The sequence below is a fragment of the Propithecus coquereli genome, unplaced genomic scaffold, assembly GCF_000956105.1.
Source record: "Propithecus coquereli isolate 6110/MARCELLA unplaced genomic scaffold, Pcoq_1.0 Scaffold235, whole genome shotgun sequence".
Taxonomy (NCBI): domain Eukaryota; kingdom Metazoa; phylum Chordata; class Mammalia; order Primates; family Indriidae; genus Propithecus; species Propithecus coquereli.
This window is the reverse complement of record NW_012147897.1, coordinates 1,740,717-1,759,582: the sequence shown is the minus strand read 5'-3', so window position 1 is coordinate 1,759,582 and position 18,866 is coordinate 1,740,717. Positions and strand designations below refer to the sequence as shown.

At 36.3% G+C, this 18,866-nt stretch overlaps 1 protein-coding gene across 1 annotated transcript in view; it reads right to left on the bottom strand.

The window, feature by feature from the left end:
• Nucleotides 1-18,866, bottom strand: part of NUP98 (nucleoporin 98kDa) — a 102,388-nt gene that overhangs the window by 70,770 nt on the left and 12,752 nt on the right. Inside the window, exons 3-11 of the mRNA XM_012645568.1 lie at nucleotides 18,621-18,722; nucleotides 18,339-18,515; nucleotides 15,927-16,066; nucleotides 14,570-14,677; nucleotides 13,270-13,450; nucleotides 11,304-11,467; nucleotides 7,140-7,277; nucleotides 5,797-5,884; nucleotides 2,237-2,329 (exon numbers count right to left, since the gene is read on the bottom strand). Coding sequence (XP_012501022.1) covers nucleotides 2,237-2,329; nucleotides 5,797-5,884; nucleotides 7,140-7,277; nucleotides 11,304-11,467; nucleotides 13,270-13,450; nucleotides 14,570-14,677; nucleotides 15,927-16,066; nucleotides 18,339-18,515; nucleotides 18,621-18,722 — 1,191 coding nt within the window. The remainder of the gene's footprint in view (nucleotides 1-2,236; nucleotides 2,330-5,796; nucleotides 5,885-7,139; nucleotides 7,278-11,303; nucleotides 11,468-13,269; nucleotides 13,451-14,569; nucleotides 14,678-15,926; nucleotides 16,067-18,338; nucleotides 18,516-18,620; nucleotides 18,723-18,866) is intronic.

The window sequence follows — 18,866 nt, the reverse complement described above, 5'->3', positions numbered from 1 at the left end:
TGTCCAGATAATTTCTTTCTATTTTTTTTAGTAGAGACGGGGTCTTGCTCTTGCTCAGGCTGGTCTTGAACTCCTGAGCTCAAGTTCAAGCAATCCTCCCACCTCGGCCTCCCAGAGTGCTAGGATTACAGGTGTGAGCCACCAACACCCAGCCTTAAATGGACACTTTTATACAATGTAAGCAATAATACAAACTGTTAATTTTTTTTGAAGGCTAATTAGCAAGATCAACCAAAATTCAAAATATGTGTATTTCCTGACATGGCAATTCCAATTTGAGTTAATAACACTAATAAATGCAAAATTATGTAACAAAGATCTTCTCTGAGGGCTTTGCTAAAAATATCAAGTAATTCAAATGTCCATCGATAAGGGAAAAGTTAAATAAATTATGGTGTATGTATGGTAAGTATAAATTATGCATATGTGTATAAACACACAATGGAATACTAGTTTTTTTTTTAATGAGCTAGATCATTAAAAGAAAAAATATGCTAATATCATGTGAAGTGAAAATACAAGTCACAGAATACCATGTAAGGCAATTGCTTTCAAATTTTGACTGTAGCGCACAAGAAAAAAAGAGACCCCAAACAGGTAACACACGTAACTGTAACAAAGTTTCATAAAAGGATGTTAATCCTACTATGCACAATGATTTCTAATTATAGTTCACTTTCTTAAAATGCTGATTGCAGCCCATTACATTAATATTACAACCAACTAATGCATCTCAGCCTTTGGTTTAAAAATCACGCACATAGGTTATGACTTCCATTTTAAAACATAATCCTACGACTTAAATATAAAAAGAGACATAAATACAAATGTGTATGTGCATTTTAAAACATAATCCTATAACCTAAATATAAAAAGACACATAAATACAAATGTGTATGTGCAAACATGTTTGAAAAATGCATAGAAAAGGTCTAACATGATACACGCCAAACTGTCAACAATTGTTCCTTCACAGCTGAAAGAATGAATTTTTTTTTTTTTAAAGAGACAGGGTCTCACTATGTTGCCCAGGCTGATCTTGAGCTCCTGGTCTCAAGTGATCCTCCTGCCTTGGCCTCCCAAAGTGTTGGGATTACAGGCATGAGCCATTGAGCCTGGTCAAGACTGAATTTTTCATAATATTTCTAAATTGTTGAAACTTTTTACCAGCACTTGTATCTTTTATTTTAAAAATAAGTTTGGAATACAAAATGAGGTTCTATTATGGAGATAATGGATGAATGCTCAGATGACAGAAACAATGGGTAACTGGACAGTGGAAGCAGAGACCATGGAAATAAATGGTTTGCAACTAAATGACCACATCCATGGTCAGATGAATTAGGAAAGTAGGCAAAACTGTATGCTTAAAGACCTTGTCTAACTACTTATCCATTTTATGATCATCGCCACCCTTCGATTGTTTAAAACAGCTAGGCAGGTAGAAGGGTTAATATCCTTGGCCAGACGCAGTGGGTCACACCCATAATCCTAGCATGGTGGGAGTACTGCTTGAGGCCAGGAGTTAGAGACCAGCCTGAGCAACATAGTGAGATCCTAGCTCTACAAAAAAAGTAAGAAATTAGCCAGGTGTGGTGGCACGTGCCTGTAGTCACAGCTTCTCAGGTGGTTGAGGCAGGAGGATCGCTTGAGCCCAGAAGTTCAAAGTTACAATGAGCTATGATCGAGCCACTGCACTCTAACCTGAGCAATAGAGCGAGGCCCTTCCCACACCACAAGGAGGGGTGGGAGTCAATAAATGTCCTCAAAAGCACTGGAAAAATAATTGATCCCAGGTCTATATGACAATGGAACTAATTTAATTGAAAAGTATGCACATCAGCATGTGCTCTTATTGTTCTGCCTCACTATTAGAGCTTACTTCATAAATAGTTGAAGGTTGCAAATCCCTGTTAGAAAGGTAACACAGGGGAACTGAAAGTTAATGATGTCTTCATATTAATAATTCTCACATTAAATACTGAAAATCACAGAAAAACCAGGACTATCACAGGACATTTTGTACAAAAGGGAGCATATGGCTTCTAAGATAAATGTGCCAATGTTTTAAAACCCGGTAAAGCATAACAGCCGGGAACATTTTATGAATCCAATTGTAAAAATGCAAATCTAGGCCTCTTAATTCCAGGCCCATGATCAAATAGAGATCTTAAGTTGCAGCAATTAGAAAGCCAAATTTTGTCACTTCCTAGATCTCATGGTAGCAGTTCCTTACCTGTTCCAAATCCTGCACCAAGCCCAGGTCCCAGAGTCCCAGGTGCTGGTTTACTTCCAAAAATACTATTCCCACTGGTATTTGTGCCAAAACCTAGGAAGACAAAAGATCGAGTGAATTGTACTCTTAATATTATTCCCAATTTCCTCTATAAGGGAGTTTAACACAAAACAGTCTAATCCTAAGCTTTGCATCCTTCCACTTAATATTTAGGTATCATAAATTATAGGCTAATTTAACTTTTTTAAAAATTGAATTGATGACTACAAACAAATCTTCACATTTATTTAAATACGTTTCTACCTTGAATTTATTGATTTAATATAGGATAATATTGAATGTTAAAGCAAAGTGAATGTGCTTGAGCGTTGTTGGGAACACTGCCTTTGTAAGGCCCAAAGTGTACAATGCATGTTTCATGTAACCTTACAGAAAGAAAAACTCATTCCGTCAAACTTTCACTAAAAAATAAGACAATCAACAAATAAAGACATTTTACTGAACCTAAAAGTTGTTATGAAAAATTATCTATAAAAATCTCTATAACGGTTTATGTTTTGAACACATGGACCTGGCCATGGATAGTAACGTATGACTCATCACAAATGAGGAGCTTTAATGTCATAGTCAACTAATAGGAGCACTCAACAACTCAGATAGCTGATATTAAAGACAGAAGATAATCTATGAATAACTTGATTTAAACAATTTCTTCCATTATCAGAAATAATGGAGAGTTGAGCAAATCATCCTCCTTCACTATGATCTGTATTTAGAGAAAATTCTATAATTCCTGTTAAAATCCACAGGTACCAAACAAAGATACCTAAATTGCATTGCTATTACTTTTCTTTTGTTCAGATATATCCACAAAGCTTCATTATTCCTATTGCAACTAAATATCAACAAAACAACTAATGAACGTATTATTAATCTCTCATAACAGAGGTGGAACAAAACCAATCACTGGGCAGAAAACTTTGTAAAACATCTGAAGTCATTTTAAAAAGTACCATGGAGGAGAACAAGTCTAAAAGAAAACAGAGTACTTTGGAACACAAGACAGTATCACTAAGAATATACTTTGTTCATGCTAGTATTTGGATTATTATCTCAATGAAAAAGGTCAAGAAAAAAGTTGAAGAATATAAATATCTTGAAAACAAGTGTATTATAGGTCATTTTAAAATCCAAGCAAGTCATTGAAATTGACTTAATTTCAATACATTTGACTCATACATTCATTAAGTCTTTTCTTGAATTGTGCTAATTAATAGCAATGTCACAAAAATGGAGTACTACTTACTCAAGCACAATCAACTTTCTTTGATGAAAAAAATAGAAAATGTACTTGGAGATATTCTTTTCCCTTTTGAATGAAAATTTAACCAGAATGGATCTTACGGCACCATAAACAGCAGAAAACAAGATACTGGTGAACTACCTCAAACCCACAGGAGGGAAATAAGTCCCAATGTACACTGTTTTTACCACACATTTCCTCCAATTCTCATAGACAAGTTTATCAACTCTGTTATTTCAAAACAATTTTACAAATTAAAAAATTAAAGACAATTCAAATTCAGCACGCAAGCTAGTGAGGCAAGTCAGATAAAGATGAGACCTTTCATTTTCAGATCAATGAACATGAGTATAAATATATTCATAAAACCAAAAAACCTCAGAACAAGTCAGAAATCTACAACCATAAAATAACATCAAATACATTAAAAGTATAGCCTATTTTATCAAATATAGCTCATACAAACATCCTGTCAGATAGAAATAACATTTAATTCTGAATATTAAGTGTGCTACAAAAAAATCTTTTATTAAACACATGTATTTTCAAAGGGAACAAAAATTGGTTCTTCAGGAACCAAAAAAAATCATAGATTACAATGGTTAATGGCCCTCCAAAGGACCACAAAACATAAAGTATAAGTGTTACATGAAAATCTCAGGGGGAGATAGGATGATTACAATAGTCTATAAAGGGTCCTCGGGGAAGGGTGACTGATGATAAAAAAAAAAGATTGAGAAACACTTATTTAACTCATAAGTATCTTTCCCATCTTAATTTTATACATAAGAAATGAGTACACAAACCAGATATCTTATCCATGCAAACCAAGTCCACTACCTCAAAGCTGTTCATTCAAACAGAGTATAACCAAAAAGAATTATAGGTGGAGCTGTGATCATTACAAGGAGTGAGTGCGCAACATGACTAAAAGTGGTTATAATAAATCCAATAGAATACATAAATTTAAGAATTCGTGCCCATCAATGACCGACCTACCTTCTTCATGTAGTTCACGGTTTTGTACAAACATACCAACTTTCCAATGGATGCTTAATATAGTTTCTTTCTCCAGTACAACATCATTCAAAAACCCATTGAAAAATTGTCTTAACTGCTGACCTATGGCCAAATAACTATGTCTTCGCACTCATCTCCCAAAAAGAATCAATCGGCGCCTAGTGATGTATATGGCACGCGAAATCCTCAACAAATTATTAAAACCACTATTTTCTTTCACAATAAAATAAACTTTCCATTTGTGATTTAACAAAAATAATGCTGAATGTTTCAAAATTTAAACAGGTATTTATAAAAGATGTTGAAAATAATACCAAGTTTCCATTAAACTGGTTTAAATTTTTCCAAAATATTTCTGAAGAGTAGTTTAGGGATTTTTTTTAAATTGTTTAATCTATCCTATAGTTTCCAAATTTTATACAATGAACATGCGCTCAAAAATAAAATTTTCAAAACTGCCAAAAAACTACTACATAATCCCCCAAATAAAAAAAGTTTCAACATTCAATAAGAATTACCAGGGCCGGGTGCGGTGGCTCACGCCTGTAATCCTAGCACTCTGGGAGGCCGAGGTGGGCAGATTGTTTAAGCTCAGGAGTTTGAGAACAGCCTGAGCAAGAGCGAGACCCTGTCTCTACCAAAAATAGAAAGAAATTAATTGGACAGCTAAAAATATATATAGAAAAAATTAACCGGGCATGGTGGCGCATGCCTGTAGTCCCAGCTACTCGGGAGGCTGAGGCAGTAGGATTGCTTGAGCCCAGGAGTTTGAGGTTGCTGTGAGCTAGGCTGACGCCACGGCACTCACTCTAGCCCGGGCAACAGAGTGAGACTCTGTCTCAAAAAAAAAAAAAAAAAAAAAAAATAAGAATTACCAAATCTCTCCTGTACAGCACTTCCATGTTTGAAACCTGGCCTAATAGAATGTGGGGTACCTCAACCAAATGTGTTTCGTTTATGGCTTCTCAGCTATCCATGAGGTAATCCAAAGAAAATGAAAGGCAATTTACACGTCTACTAAATATCTTAAGCCATGTCCATGACTCAATCCTTTCCCTCTGGTACCTCACATCAAGCCGCGGCTTACCTGAGAATTTAAAATATTTCCAATCATATGAATCAGGAGAATAATGTGTGGTATAGCCAGTGTAACTTTAAGAGAGCCAAACCTGCTTTTTATATGTACCAAAATTGGAAGTGTTTGTATTGGTTCCTAAAGTCAGGGTTGGTTTGTTACCAAAGAGCCCGCCACTGGTTGTACCAAATGAAGGTGCACTGGTTGTACTGCTTCCAAATGTAGTAAGCTTGTTATTGCCAAACAGGGTCTAAAAAGAACAGAATATAGGAAAATTTTAAATAATATAAAGATACATACCAAACAGTAAATAAAGGTTACCTCAGGTAAAATGAATTGGGTATGGGATGGAAGAAAGATGTCACAACTTTTATAAAAAAGGTAGAAGGAAGGTGAATAAAGGCTATCAGAAAATAATGTGACCAAGAATAACTTTATAAACACAGAATGCTCCTAGCCTGAAAAGTTAATAGTAACCCCTCTGCAAACACAGAATTTTAATGAGGCAAAGAAAAAAACAACAAGGCCATTAAGTATCTTTTTACCTATTAAAAGAAAGGCATCATATATTTAATTTGCCAGTAGAAATAGTTACAATAAAAAATTTCAACATGCTACAACATGGATGAACCTTGAAAATATTATGCCAAGTGAAAAATACCAGTCACAAAAGACCACATATTATGATTTCATTTATATGAAATGTCCAGAATAGTCAAATCTGTAGGGATGGAAAGTAGACCTAAGGTGACTGGGAGGGAAATGGGAAGCGACTGCCAATGAATATGGGGTTTATTTTTGGCAGGATGAATATGTTCTAAAATTGAATATGGTGATAGTTGAACATTTTCTGAATATACTCAAAACCACTGCATTGTACACTTCAATGAGATGAACTGTATGGAATGTGGATTATACATCAATAAATTTGTTAATAAAAAGTATAAGAATTTTCTGAAGCATTATGTAATTTTCTCAATTTCCCACCTCAACTATTTCCCAAAGTTAAGAAAAAAGAGATTCCAATTTCCATAAAAATAGAACCATATATTTTAACTACCCACAATAGAAAATTCAACACTTTTTATAATATCATAATAACCCCACCAATTTCAGGAAGTAGATCAACACCCAAAATGTTTAATTCTCAAATGTCACACCCATTTGTCACCCAAAACAGAGGTTAGAATTATGAGTTAAAAATGACCTGATTTAAACAAACTGAAAGCATCTCAATTTAGACTTAACAATCTAAACTAAGCAAATGCACACAAGCACTAAGGCAATGAATGAAATTTTAAAAAGAAGAGAATTTACTAACTGAAAATAAACCTGCTGAAGTGAACTAGAAATTTCATTTTGCATCAAATAGCTTTTAAGTTGCTCTCAGTATCAAACTATACAATATGCTCACCACCCACTTGGAATATGGTCAAATCATTCTTAGAAATTTCTTTAACAAATTTATACATGTCTTTAAATTAAAGTCAACTGTAAAAACCTACCGAACCAACAGCACCAAATCCAGTATTGGTCTGCCCAAAGAGACCTGTTCCTGTTCCAAATGCTGTCCCAGTGCTGGTGTTTGTAGCTGTCCCAAAAAGACCTCCAGGCTGTGAAGCTTGGGTCACTCCAAATAAACCCTGCAAAAGTTAATACAAATTAAAAGATATTCTATAATGGTCAGTTTTCCTAAAGAGTCTCAGATTAATAAAAAATAGTTACCATTTTTAAAAGCTTACATGACAGATACTATGCTACATACTTTACATAGAGCATTTCTTTTCCTTACAACAATCCTGAAAAGCAGGAAGTATCCCCATTTTCCAAAAGAATATAAACCTTGGAACATTTAAAAACTTGCTCAAGATGCCACAACTCCTAAGGGGCAGGACCAGAATTCCAACCTATATATATATAAGCCCCTGTTTTTCCCAGGATGATGACCTCCAAGGTCATATGCATCTAATAAAACATGACATTAACTCCTGTGCTCTAACAGATGTCAGCATTACAAAATGAAAGCAAAATGGTGTGACTGGGTGCTTCATTTTCACAGAATCAATCAATACTCAGCTGGGAAGTGGACTTTGAATCAAATAACTGATAATCAACTGAAAATAATCAAATCAACGTGAATAGAGGTACATCTGTAATTAATGTTAAAAAGCTTTAATTATAAACAAGAAACTACATTCATTTCCAATGAGGAAAGTCTGTATCATTCAATATTTAATAATGTATTTTATTTATGCATTAGTAAATAACAGAAAAACACTGTGCTAATGGACTATTGCTGAACTGAATGAGAATTAGCTGTACTGTTTTTTAAACAATTTTATTGAGACATAATTCACACATTATAAAATTCATTCATTTATAGTGGACTATTCAGTAGTTTTTTTATGTTAAGTTGGGCAACCATCCCCACTATCTGAATTTAGAACATTTTTGTCACCCCACAAAGAAATCGTGGACCCATTAGCAATCACTCCTCATCCCTAGGCAACCACTAATCTACTTTTTGTTTCTATAGATTTGTTTATTCTTAACATTTTATATGAATACTGTCATAAAAAATGTGCTCTTTTATGACTGGCTTCTTTCACTCAGCATGTTTTCAAGGTTCATCCATGTTGTAGCATACATCAGTACTTCAATCTATTTTATGGCTGCATAATATTCCATTTCATGGATATACCCCAATCGGTTATCCATTCATTGTTAATAGACACTGGGTTGTTTCCTGTCGCTCTATGAATTAATATTAAACGTGTTTTGGGACAGGATTTGTCTTAAGAGTTTTATAGAGCTTTGCCCTGAAAGAATATGTGAACGTGTTGGTTTGCATTTCGAATGCTGTTACACTCGGAAGGGCGTCTCTGAAAGGCAGTAGCGGCTGTATCCCACGAGGCGCCGCGTTTCTCAGACCTAAAGAATTGGATTTGCTTTGTAAAGCACAAGTGAATCTGTTAAAAACTATAGGCTGAGAGCTGACAATGGAGTGCCCTCCGGAATAAACAGCTTCCCGGAAACGACAGCTTCCAGAATGGCTAAAAGCAAAGCTTTTGTTTAAACTACTCTAGACTACCTGTCTCCATTCACAATAACCTAATAAACATGGAGCTTGCATATGTCTGTTTAACCCCTCTGTTTAAATGATAAACTTACCTTAGAATTTAGAAATTAACCTTTGAAAGACTTTGTAACCATTTGCCCACGTAAATAGAATTAGTTAAAGAATCTGTAGAAGCCTTCTGTAAAAGCCTTTTGAAAATCTGTTAACCTGAGAGGAACTACCTGCTGTTATGTAAATCTGTTACCCCTGACAATTGTTCACTATTTCCTGTAAGTTACCATGTAAGACCTCATTCGGGGCTTTTGAGGCCAACGGAGAGGTCTAAGCCCCCTGAGCTCCCGCTTTGCCTATAATCTTTATAAACTTATAAAACTATATCTTTGTCTCAGTGTATTCTTTTATTTCTTCCATTTTCCATTTTTCTCTATTATTTTCTTATCCCTTGCAACTCTACCAAAGGGACCCGGTTTTTTGCAGGGAACACTGGCCACATTCCCCGCAGTTTCCACTTTTTAGCCATTATGAATAATGCTATTATGATCATTTGTATACAAGTTTGTGATTTCATTTCTCTTCGGTAAATGCCAATTATGTGCAATTGATGGATCATATTGTAACTCTATGCTTAACACTTTCAGGAACCACCAAACTGTTTTCAAACGTGGCTGCACCATTTTACATTCCTACCAGCAACGTATGAGAGTTCCAATTTCTCCAGGTCCTCGTCAATACTTATTACTATCTGTCTTTCTCATTATATCCTTCCAAGTGGGTATGAAGTGGTATTTCTTTGTGATTTTGATTTCTATTTCCCTGATGACTAATGATGTTGGTTGACCATCCTTTCATGCCATTTGTATAATTTCTTTGGAGAAATGTCTATTCAAATCCCTGTCCTCTTTTTAATATGTTATTGTCTTCTTACAATTGAATTATAAGAGCTCTTTATATACTGTGGATAGAAGTCCTATATCACATGCATGATAAGCTATTGTTTTCTCCTATATTTGCAGGTTTTCTTTTTTTTTATTGTTTGAGACAGAGTCTTGCTCTGTCGCCCTGGGTAGATTGCAGTGGTGTCATGGTAGCTCACTGCAACCTCCAACTCCTGGCCTCAAGCAAACCTCCTGCCTCAGCCGCCAAAGTAGCTGGGACTACTACACACCACAAAACCCGGCTAATTTTTCTATTTTCAGTGGAGACGGAGACTCTTGCTTAGGCTGGTCTCAAACTCCTGAGCTCAAGAAATCCTCCCATTGCGGCCTCCCAGAGTGCTAGGATTATAGGCATGAGCAACTGAGCCCAGTCTGCAGGGTTTTCTTCACTTTATTGATCATATTCCTTTAATGCACAAAAAGTTTTTAATTTTAATTTAAGAGATAGAAGCTCATTATCTTGCCCAGGCTGGAGTACAGTAGCTATTCTAAAACATGATCATATTGCACTACAGCCTTGAACTCCTAGCTTCCAGCAATCCTCCTGTCTCAGCCTCCCAAGTAGTACCACTGTGCCTGGCTAAAAGTTATTAATTTTGATGAAGCCCAACTTATCTATTTTTTCTTTTATTGCTTTTGATGTTATACCTAAGATACTACTGCCTAATTTGTTTTATTCCAAGAGTTTTACAATTTTAGTTGTTGCATTTAGGTATCTGATCCATTCTGAGTTAAATCCATTTTGGAGTTGAGAACTCAATGGTATGAAGCAAGCCCTTTCTTTTGCATGTATTATAAATAATCAGTTGTTCCAGTACCACATGCTGAAAAGACTATTCTTTCCCCACTGAATTGTTTTGGTACCCTTGTTGAAAATAATTTATCATGTTCTTTTTCCTTAAAAAAAACTTTTTTTATAGACAAGGTCTCACTGTGTTGCCCAGGCTGGAGTGCAGTGGTACAATCATAACTCACAGAAGCCTTAAATTCCTGGGCTCAAGTGATACTCCCACCTCAGTCTCCTGACTAGCTGGGACTATACCACCACACCTGGCTAATTTTTCTTATTTTTTGTAGACTCAGGGTCTTACTATGTTGCCCAGGCTGGTCTTAAGCTTCTGGCCTCAAGCATGCCTCTCACCTCAGCCTCCCAAAGTGCTGGAATTACAGGCATGACCCACCAAACCTGGCCACCCTCAAGACTTAAGAATTGCAGTAAAGGCTGAACTTGCCAGTTTGACATGATTAGAAGCATCACTACTTAGCTCTACAAATAAAACCTGGAGACCAGGTGTGGTGGCTCACGCCTGTAATCCTAGCACTCCAGGAGGCCGAGGTGGGACGATCACTTAAGGTCAGGAGTTTGAGACCAGCCTGAGTGAGACCCCGTCTATACTGAAAATAGAAAAAATTAGCCAGGCACGGTGGCATGTGCCTGTAGTCCTAGCTCCTGAGGAAGCTGAGGGAGGAGGATTGCTTGAGCCCAGGAGTCTGACGTTGCTGTGAGCTAGGCTGATGCCATGGCACTCTAGCGCAGGCAACAGAATGAAACTGTCTCAAAATAAATAAATAAATAAAACAACCCCCCAAAAATAAATAAATAAAAAAACACCACACAAAAAAACCCGGAATTAACTATGGGTCTGTTTCCTTACCATGGTGTTGGTACTTGGCTGTCCTAGGGTGTTGGTATTACCAAAGGAAAAACCAGTATTCTGGGTGGTTGTGGCCTGGCCAAATGGTTTGCTGAAGAGGCTGGTAGTCTGCTGATTCTGTTGTCCAAAGAGACCACCTGGATTGGTTCCAAATCCAGTTGTACCTTTCAAAAAAGAAAAAAGGAAAGAAAAAAAATCAAAAAAAAAAATCTAAAAACAAAAAACCAAAACCTCACATTATCCAGTTACTTCAATAATCTTATGTTATCTACATATCTAAATTACCCTAGATTCATTCACTACTCAATAACCATCTCATTTTCCATCCTTCCCCTAACTCCAGATTTGGCTAAAACTTTAATTTCTACAATAACACCATGATTCACAGAAGCCTGGCGAGGTTAAATGATCTTCCTTTGTTTTTGTTTTTTGACATGGAGTCTCCCTCTGTCACCTGGGCTACAGTGCTATGGGGTCAGCCTAGCTCACAGCAACCTCCAACTGCTGGGCTCAAGTGATTCTCCTGCCTCAGCCTCCCGAGTAGCTGGGATTAGAGGCATACACCATCACACCAGGATAATTTTTCTATTTTTAATAGAGACAGGCTCTCACTCTTGCTCAGGCTGGTCTTGAACTCCTGAGCTCAAGCGATCGTCCCGCCTCGGCCCCCCAGAGTCCTAGGATTACAGGTGCCAGCCACCATGCTTGGCTTGATCTTCCTTTGAGAGGCTACAGGCTTTCTTCTACAAGATAATACACTCAAAGTCTGCATGTGTATATTTTAACCTTGTTAGTCTAAATTATTCTTGAGGCTTTTTCTTTACATCAATATATCCAGCACAGGGCATGATACATAGTATCATGTAATAGTATCAATAATAAATATGTGCTATACTAAATCACAGAATACAAAGACTGAAAAGAATGTTAAATGTCACTTAGATAAATACGTGTTTGTGTGTCTGTCTATCTCTCTAGAAGGCTATGAAAAAACTAACTTTTGTTTGTCTCTAGAAGGTAAACTGGTGGCTATGGGAGGGATATAAGGAAAGTATACAACTTTTTCTGTATTTTGGGAACTTTGTATCATACGTGTACATTACTTTTGCAAAAGCATTTTCATAAAGTAATTTAGTCATCATTCTTAACTCCTTTTGCACAACCTACATTAAATCAATTGTTCAGCAAATCACACCAGTTCTATAATCAAACTGGATCCTGAATCTGACCTTTTTCCCCCCCATCCTTTTCCAAGCCACCATCACCTCTCACATGGATGGAGCAATAGCTTTCTGTTTCCCTGCTGGCCCCTTTACAATCTACTCTCAATATAGCAGCCTTCAGAAAGATCCTTCACTCATAACCACATGACTTCTCTTTCAAAACAATTCTCAGGGCTTCCCAAATAAAATAAAAATTCAAGTCTTAATATCGGCCCACAAAGTGCTATAAAGTATGGTCCCCATGTCCCTCAGTTCTTTCCCTTGCCCTCTCCTTTTTTGTAAAAGCTCAGGGTTTTCAGGCCGGGTGTGGTGGCTCACGCCTATAATCCTAGCACTCTGGGAGGCTGAGGGGGGAGGATCACTTGAGCTCAGGAGTTCGACACCAGCCTGAGCAAAAGTGAGATCCCATCTCTATAAAATAAATTAAAAACTCAGGGTTTTCAGACTTAGAATTTCCACTAACTGGAATGCTCCTCCCCTAGAAATCTGTACAACTTGTTCCTTTCACCTTCTTTGGAAAGGTCACTGCTCAAATACCACCTTCTCAAGTGAAGCCCTCTTTAATCATCTTCATTTTACACTATATTTCTTCCCACCCCCACATACATACCAGGCACTCTCTATTTCTCCAGTATCCCTGACTTATTTTTCGTCACAGCACTTATTCCATGTTTTACAATCATGTTTTACTTTTAGTTCTCTGTCTCTCCTCAACATAATCCAATACAATATCAAGTGCTTACTAGTTCCAAAGGCAGTTTTGTTCTGACCATATGCAAAGCCTGAATTAGTGGTAGAGGAGCTGAAGAGTCCTGTCGCACTGGAAGTGGCTGGAGAAGACCCAAACAAGCCAGCCGTGCTACCTGATCCCACCTGGTTCTGAGGGCCTTTCCGGTTAGCCTGATAATCCTCTAAACGAAGTTCCTGAATGTAGGAAAAACACATTTTCAATCTTAACATGCAGCCAAAAATAATTACTTAGAAGACTAAATACTTGAACTTAGTATTCAAGTTCTACGTTGACTTAGGAACCAAGACTAAAAAAGAGAAAACTACAGAATGGCATTAACTTAATATCATTACAGAAAAACATTTCTAATAGATATTATTAAATAAAATCTATGCCATAATTATCATAAAAGTACAGGCCAAAGAGCTGACTATGTCTTAATTCTAATTTTCTTTTACAAACAATAAATACTTTCTTTTAGTAAAATGCTATATAGTAATCTTCTCTACCCCCATCTAAGTGTAAAAATTTGTTGATTAAAAGATGAAAGATTCCATGGGGTTCAGAAAATTTAGGGAAAGAAGTAATAAAATTTAACAATATTATCTCAAGTCAGGGTGTTTCTGCACACTCCAATAAAGCAAGCACAGTCTGAGATGTAGGAAGAAGCAACCACTACAATCAAGAAGGACAGTCAAAATGTACTACAATCTATTAGAGAGTAAGGAGAATGAACAAACTGTAATCCATGAACAAACATGGATGCATATTTCTATGTTAAAAGGCAGACATAAAAGAGTATATAACGTAAGATTCAATCTCTATCAAGTTCAAAAATTGGCAAAAGCTGGGCAGTAAAGATAGTGGTTACCTTTGAAAGGGGAAGACTGTAACTTGGGGGAAGGCAGGACACAAGAGGGATATCTGCGATGCTGGTAATGTTGTTATGTGATTTGGGTCCTTTCACTTAGTAACAACTTATTAAGGTGTACACTTTTCGTAAGTTTATTCAAAACACATTCGTGTGGGTAAACACTCACACATTGCCAAGTGTAGTACAAGCAACATTCAAGGAGAACAGATCATTAGAGAAGCTATACCTGTGCAAACACCTGAATTATTATCCCTGCCTAAAAAAAAAATTGGTATCTAAAAACAATACATACTTTTTAATAACAATTTTGTCATTGTTAATTTTTTACATAAACCTAAGATGAATTACTTGATTATAAAAATAATCAAAATCGTTTTAAAAAGCTGCTTCCAAAAGAATCAAAAAGTTAGGCTGATATTCTACATTGTATTTTACTGACCTCTAGTGACTTGCTTTCATATTCTTTCATAGCAGTAATACATTGGTGTTTGGTACTGATGTTAGTGCTAACTCCAGCTTTCACCATAGTATCTGTACCAGTTGGAGGCTGCAAAGGATAAAGGCAAATTTGTTAAATCTAAGCTTTATATCCTACTCTCACAAACACAATTCCTCAACCATTGAACTCTAACTAAAACTAGTCTCTTAGGTCTTTTATAATGTGATGGTTTAAGGGGTGCTTGATTAAATATATTTCTGATCTCTCCCTACATCAAGGTTATCTGAATAAATCAATCTTAGTAACAAAGTAATCACAGACCCAGGGATTAATCCCATAACCCAATCATACAATTGTATGCTAAAATACATGTAACATTATATGCAAAAGGAAAGCTTACCCAATTTACCCAACATACACATTTAAACCTCTGTATCTAAGTATACTTCCTATTCTGCCCTGAAGTGTCTACTTTATAACTGTTGTTGCATTTAAGAAATACAGAAGCCTGTTTTATTCCCCGCAGCCTTATGAAGAAAAAGGCACAAGTAACGCAAGAGTCCTACTTCGACTGTCTGTTTTCTCAACTAATGTACTTTCCAAGGGGCATCACACAGTATTTTTCACTATCATTTATATTTAACTTTAAATTCAGGACTCTAAATTAAGTATTATAAATTAACCACCTTATCTGAGAAATTCTTCATTTTCCGGAGTAAGTTTTAACAGGAAGTTTTATTTCTGCAAGAGATTTCCATTAGGCTAATTGTACCTCCATTCCTATCCTAAGCATCCCTCAACCATTTATAATAGGTGGTATTCCATATATTAGGTGGTATTCCACATATTTTTGTAAACGAAATCCTCTACTCGAACCCTCTACCCAACCCCGAACAAAAAAAAGAAAGTACAACATTCTATTGCCCCATTGTGCCATTTCATCAATAAAAGTTTTATTTTTCAACTGCTACACAATATGGATGAGTTATTCCACATATCTCCTCCTTAAAGAGGCCAATAATTTTTCTATAGATTGTCCCTTACTCTTTATTTCTATAAAGAATAGTTGACCATTCAGAAGCCACATTAACACAGTAAATTCAAATTCTACCTTATACTAGCTTATCATAATCACATTTGATTGGGGTGACCATAATTCATATATATCTCATAATCTAGATTTGTTTCACAACTTTTCCTGTCTACTATACAACTATTTACAGATTTTGTTTTTAACATATCTTTCAGGAAGAGTCGAACTAGGCTGGAAAGACAAGCAATTTCACAATTCATCCTGCAAAGAAATATACAAATGGGAATGAAACATACTCCACAAAGACTGGAAGAAAATACATACATTAAATTTAATAGTAGTCCCAGTAGGAGCAGCTGTAAAACTACTTGGCCCAAAGAGGGAGCCAGATGTGCTGCCAAAAGGATTAGAGGTGGTATTTGTAGTTCCAAAGAGTCCTCCACTGCTAGTACTAGTTCCAAAATCTAAAAATGAGAAAAATGAGATAGTAATTTAAAAAAATTTAAGAATCTGATGCATTATCTCCTGGAATCTAAATAATTTAAAAAAATAATAATTATAAAAAAATTAAGAATTTATATCTTGGAACTGGCTGTGCCACTAGAGCAATAGATTGTCTCATCTCAAGCATTTTATCGTTCAAATCTCCTGACCAAATATTATTTTATACAGACACACATAACAGATATTTTATACATACACACACAAACTTCCAGGCTGACGACTTTCCAGTGAAACAAATTCTGAATCTGTTAGTCAGCTAAGCCTCCATGAAGCCCTTCTTGGGTGTATTAAGGAGGCAAGTTAAAAAGAAATACTGCTTTGTTTCATCATAAATTTCATCTCATTCCTCCTTTTCTTAGTAAGAGTAGATGCTGAATGAACTTGTCTTTCTGAAAACATCTTGCTACAAGAAACTTCAACAAGGGCACAGTATGTTTTATTTACATAAATTATTAATTTATCCACACATAACAAAAAAGTTTAGAATATACAAATAGTCCTATTAGGGAAATCAAACATAGGTTAATGTAAAATTTCACCCAAAAAATCACTTAGAAAAATTAGTAAGCATTGTCAGTAATTTTACAGAAACTAATAAATAACAGTTCTTCTGATTTCCTTACTTTTCCAAAAAGCTAAGTTTTAAATATTACATACAAGTAAGTGAATTTAACTGTGTCTAAGGAATATTATTTCTCAAAATATGAGATGCTACTTCTAAAGTTATACGTATCATGTATCATGATAGAAACGTCAGTAAGCAATAAAAATTTATCTGCCAATATTTAATATTAAGTGACATCCTAATTACCAAGTTAAAAGAATTGTGATTTCTCACTGGCAAATTGCTATTATTTCTTTTTAAAAACGTCCTAATACATAAGTTAAAATAAGCAGGCATCTCTCTTTTGAATTAGCAATTTAGATTACATTTTATATTGTCATAGTTAAATATTTCAACATCCCACAAACAACTCTCTCTCTCTCTGGAAAATAGTGATAGCTGGCTAAGTACTGATTCTGCCATACTCTTGTGCCAGAAATGGCATCACCTCATAAGGCACTACTGATCAACTACCAGTGGTTGCCTCAAAATACGCTACTGTGTAGAAAAGGAGCCTCAGGTCACATCTGGACTTAAGGAGAAGAAGCCATCAATTAAAAACATCTGCCCTAGACAAGTAATGGAGAAGTGATCATGTCGTGTCCAATATTTGTCATTCCTGCCCTAGACTCTTCATACCAAATGTAAAACAGAAGCAAGAAGAAGCGAAGGCTCCTCTGGAGTACAATACTATTGCCTATAACATATTCTTCCTTGAAATTCTCCTGTCTTAATATCAAAAACACTACTCTGGGGCTGGGTGCAGTGGCTCACACCGGTAATCTTAGCACTCTGGGAGGCTGAGGCAAGAGGATTGCCTTGAGGCCTGGCGTTCAAGACCAGACTGAGCAACATAAGTGAGATCCCATCTCTACAAAAAAATAGAACAATTAGCTGGGCTAATGGTGGTGTGTGCCTGTAGTCCCAGGTGTGTGGGAGGCTGAGGTAGGAGGATCATTTGACCCCAAGAGTTAAAGGTTACAGTGAGCTATGATGATGCCACTGCACTCTAGCCCAGGTGACAGAGCAAGGTCCTGTCTCAAAAAAAAAACCAACCAAACAAAAAAACCACTACTCCAGCCTGAGCAAGAGCGAGACCCCGTCTCTACTAAAAAGAGAAAGAAATTAATCGGACAACTAAAAATATATAGAAAAAATTAGCCAGGCATGGTGGCGCATGTCTGTAGTCCCAGCTACTCGGGAGGCTGAGGCAGTAGGATTGCTTGAGCCCAGGAGTGTGAGGTTGCTGTGAGCTAGGCTGACACCACGGCACTCACTCTAGCCCGGGCAACAGAATGAGACTCTGTCTCAAAAAAAAAAAAAAAAAAACCACTACTTACCTGGCTTTTCATCCTATCTCTAGCCATTCTGTATCAGGCAACTCTTCCTCTACGTATCTTTTAAATACTAGTGCTTCTGAGTTTTCCACCCTTAGAAAGAGGTACATATCCTCCTCCTTTCTAGACTAATTAAACTTTTCAATACATTTTGAAATTTTCCTCTTCCCATGGTTTTGCCATTTGGTAGGAAAAGGAGGTGGGTGAATATAGGCAATAGAAGAAAAGACAAAACAACTCAATAAGCAAACTGAATTATTTGATGCAGAAGTCTAGTGATGTCCTACTTACTCCCAAAGCCAGTTGGTTTATTCTGTGCAAAAGCATTATTTTGGGATGAGAAAAGACTGGTCCCTGTGCTTGCAGTTCCAAACAAGCTATTTGATGTTCCTGTTGATGTACCAAACCCAAAGCCAGTGCTTGTGGAGGTAGCTGGCTGGCTAAACGAATTGGTACCAAATAATCCTCCTGAGGAGACAGAGCAGGAGAAAAAAAGTTAAATAAATCAGAGCCACTTAGTAAAGTCCCTGCCAGCTACGAATAAACCAGCTGTATTCCAAATAAAGCCCTTACCTGGTTTGGTCTGTGAATTTCCAAACAGGCCTCCAGTATTATTGCTAGAACCAAATGCAGATGTTCCAAATGCCCCTCCACTAGTAGTGCCAAAGCCAGTATCTGAAAAAGCACAACCGAGGGTAAATTTGAATTTAGAATAAAATCTTAATCAGGTGACCAAATGAAAAGACTTTTATATATTAATATTTTGCATTTGAATAGAACCACGGGTCTAATTTGAAAAGTTTTGTTCAAAATTCCATC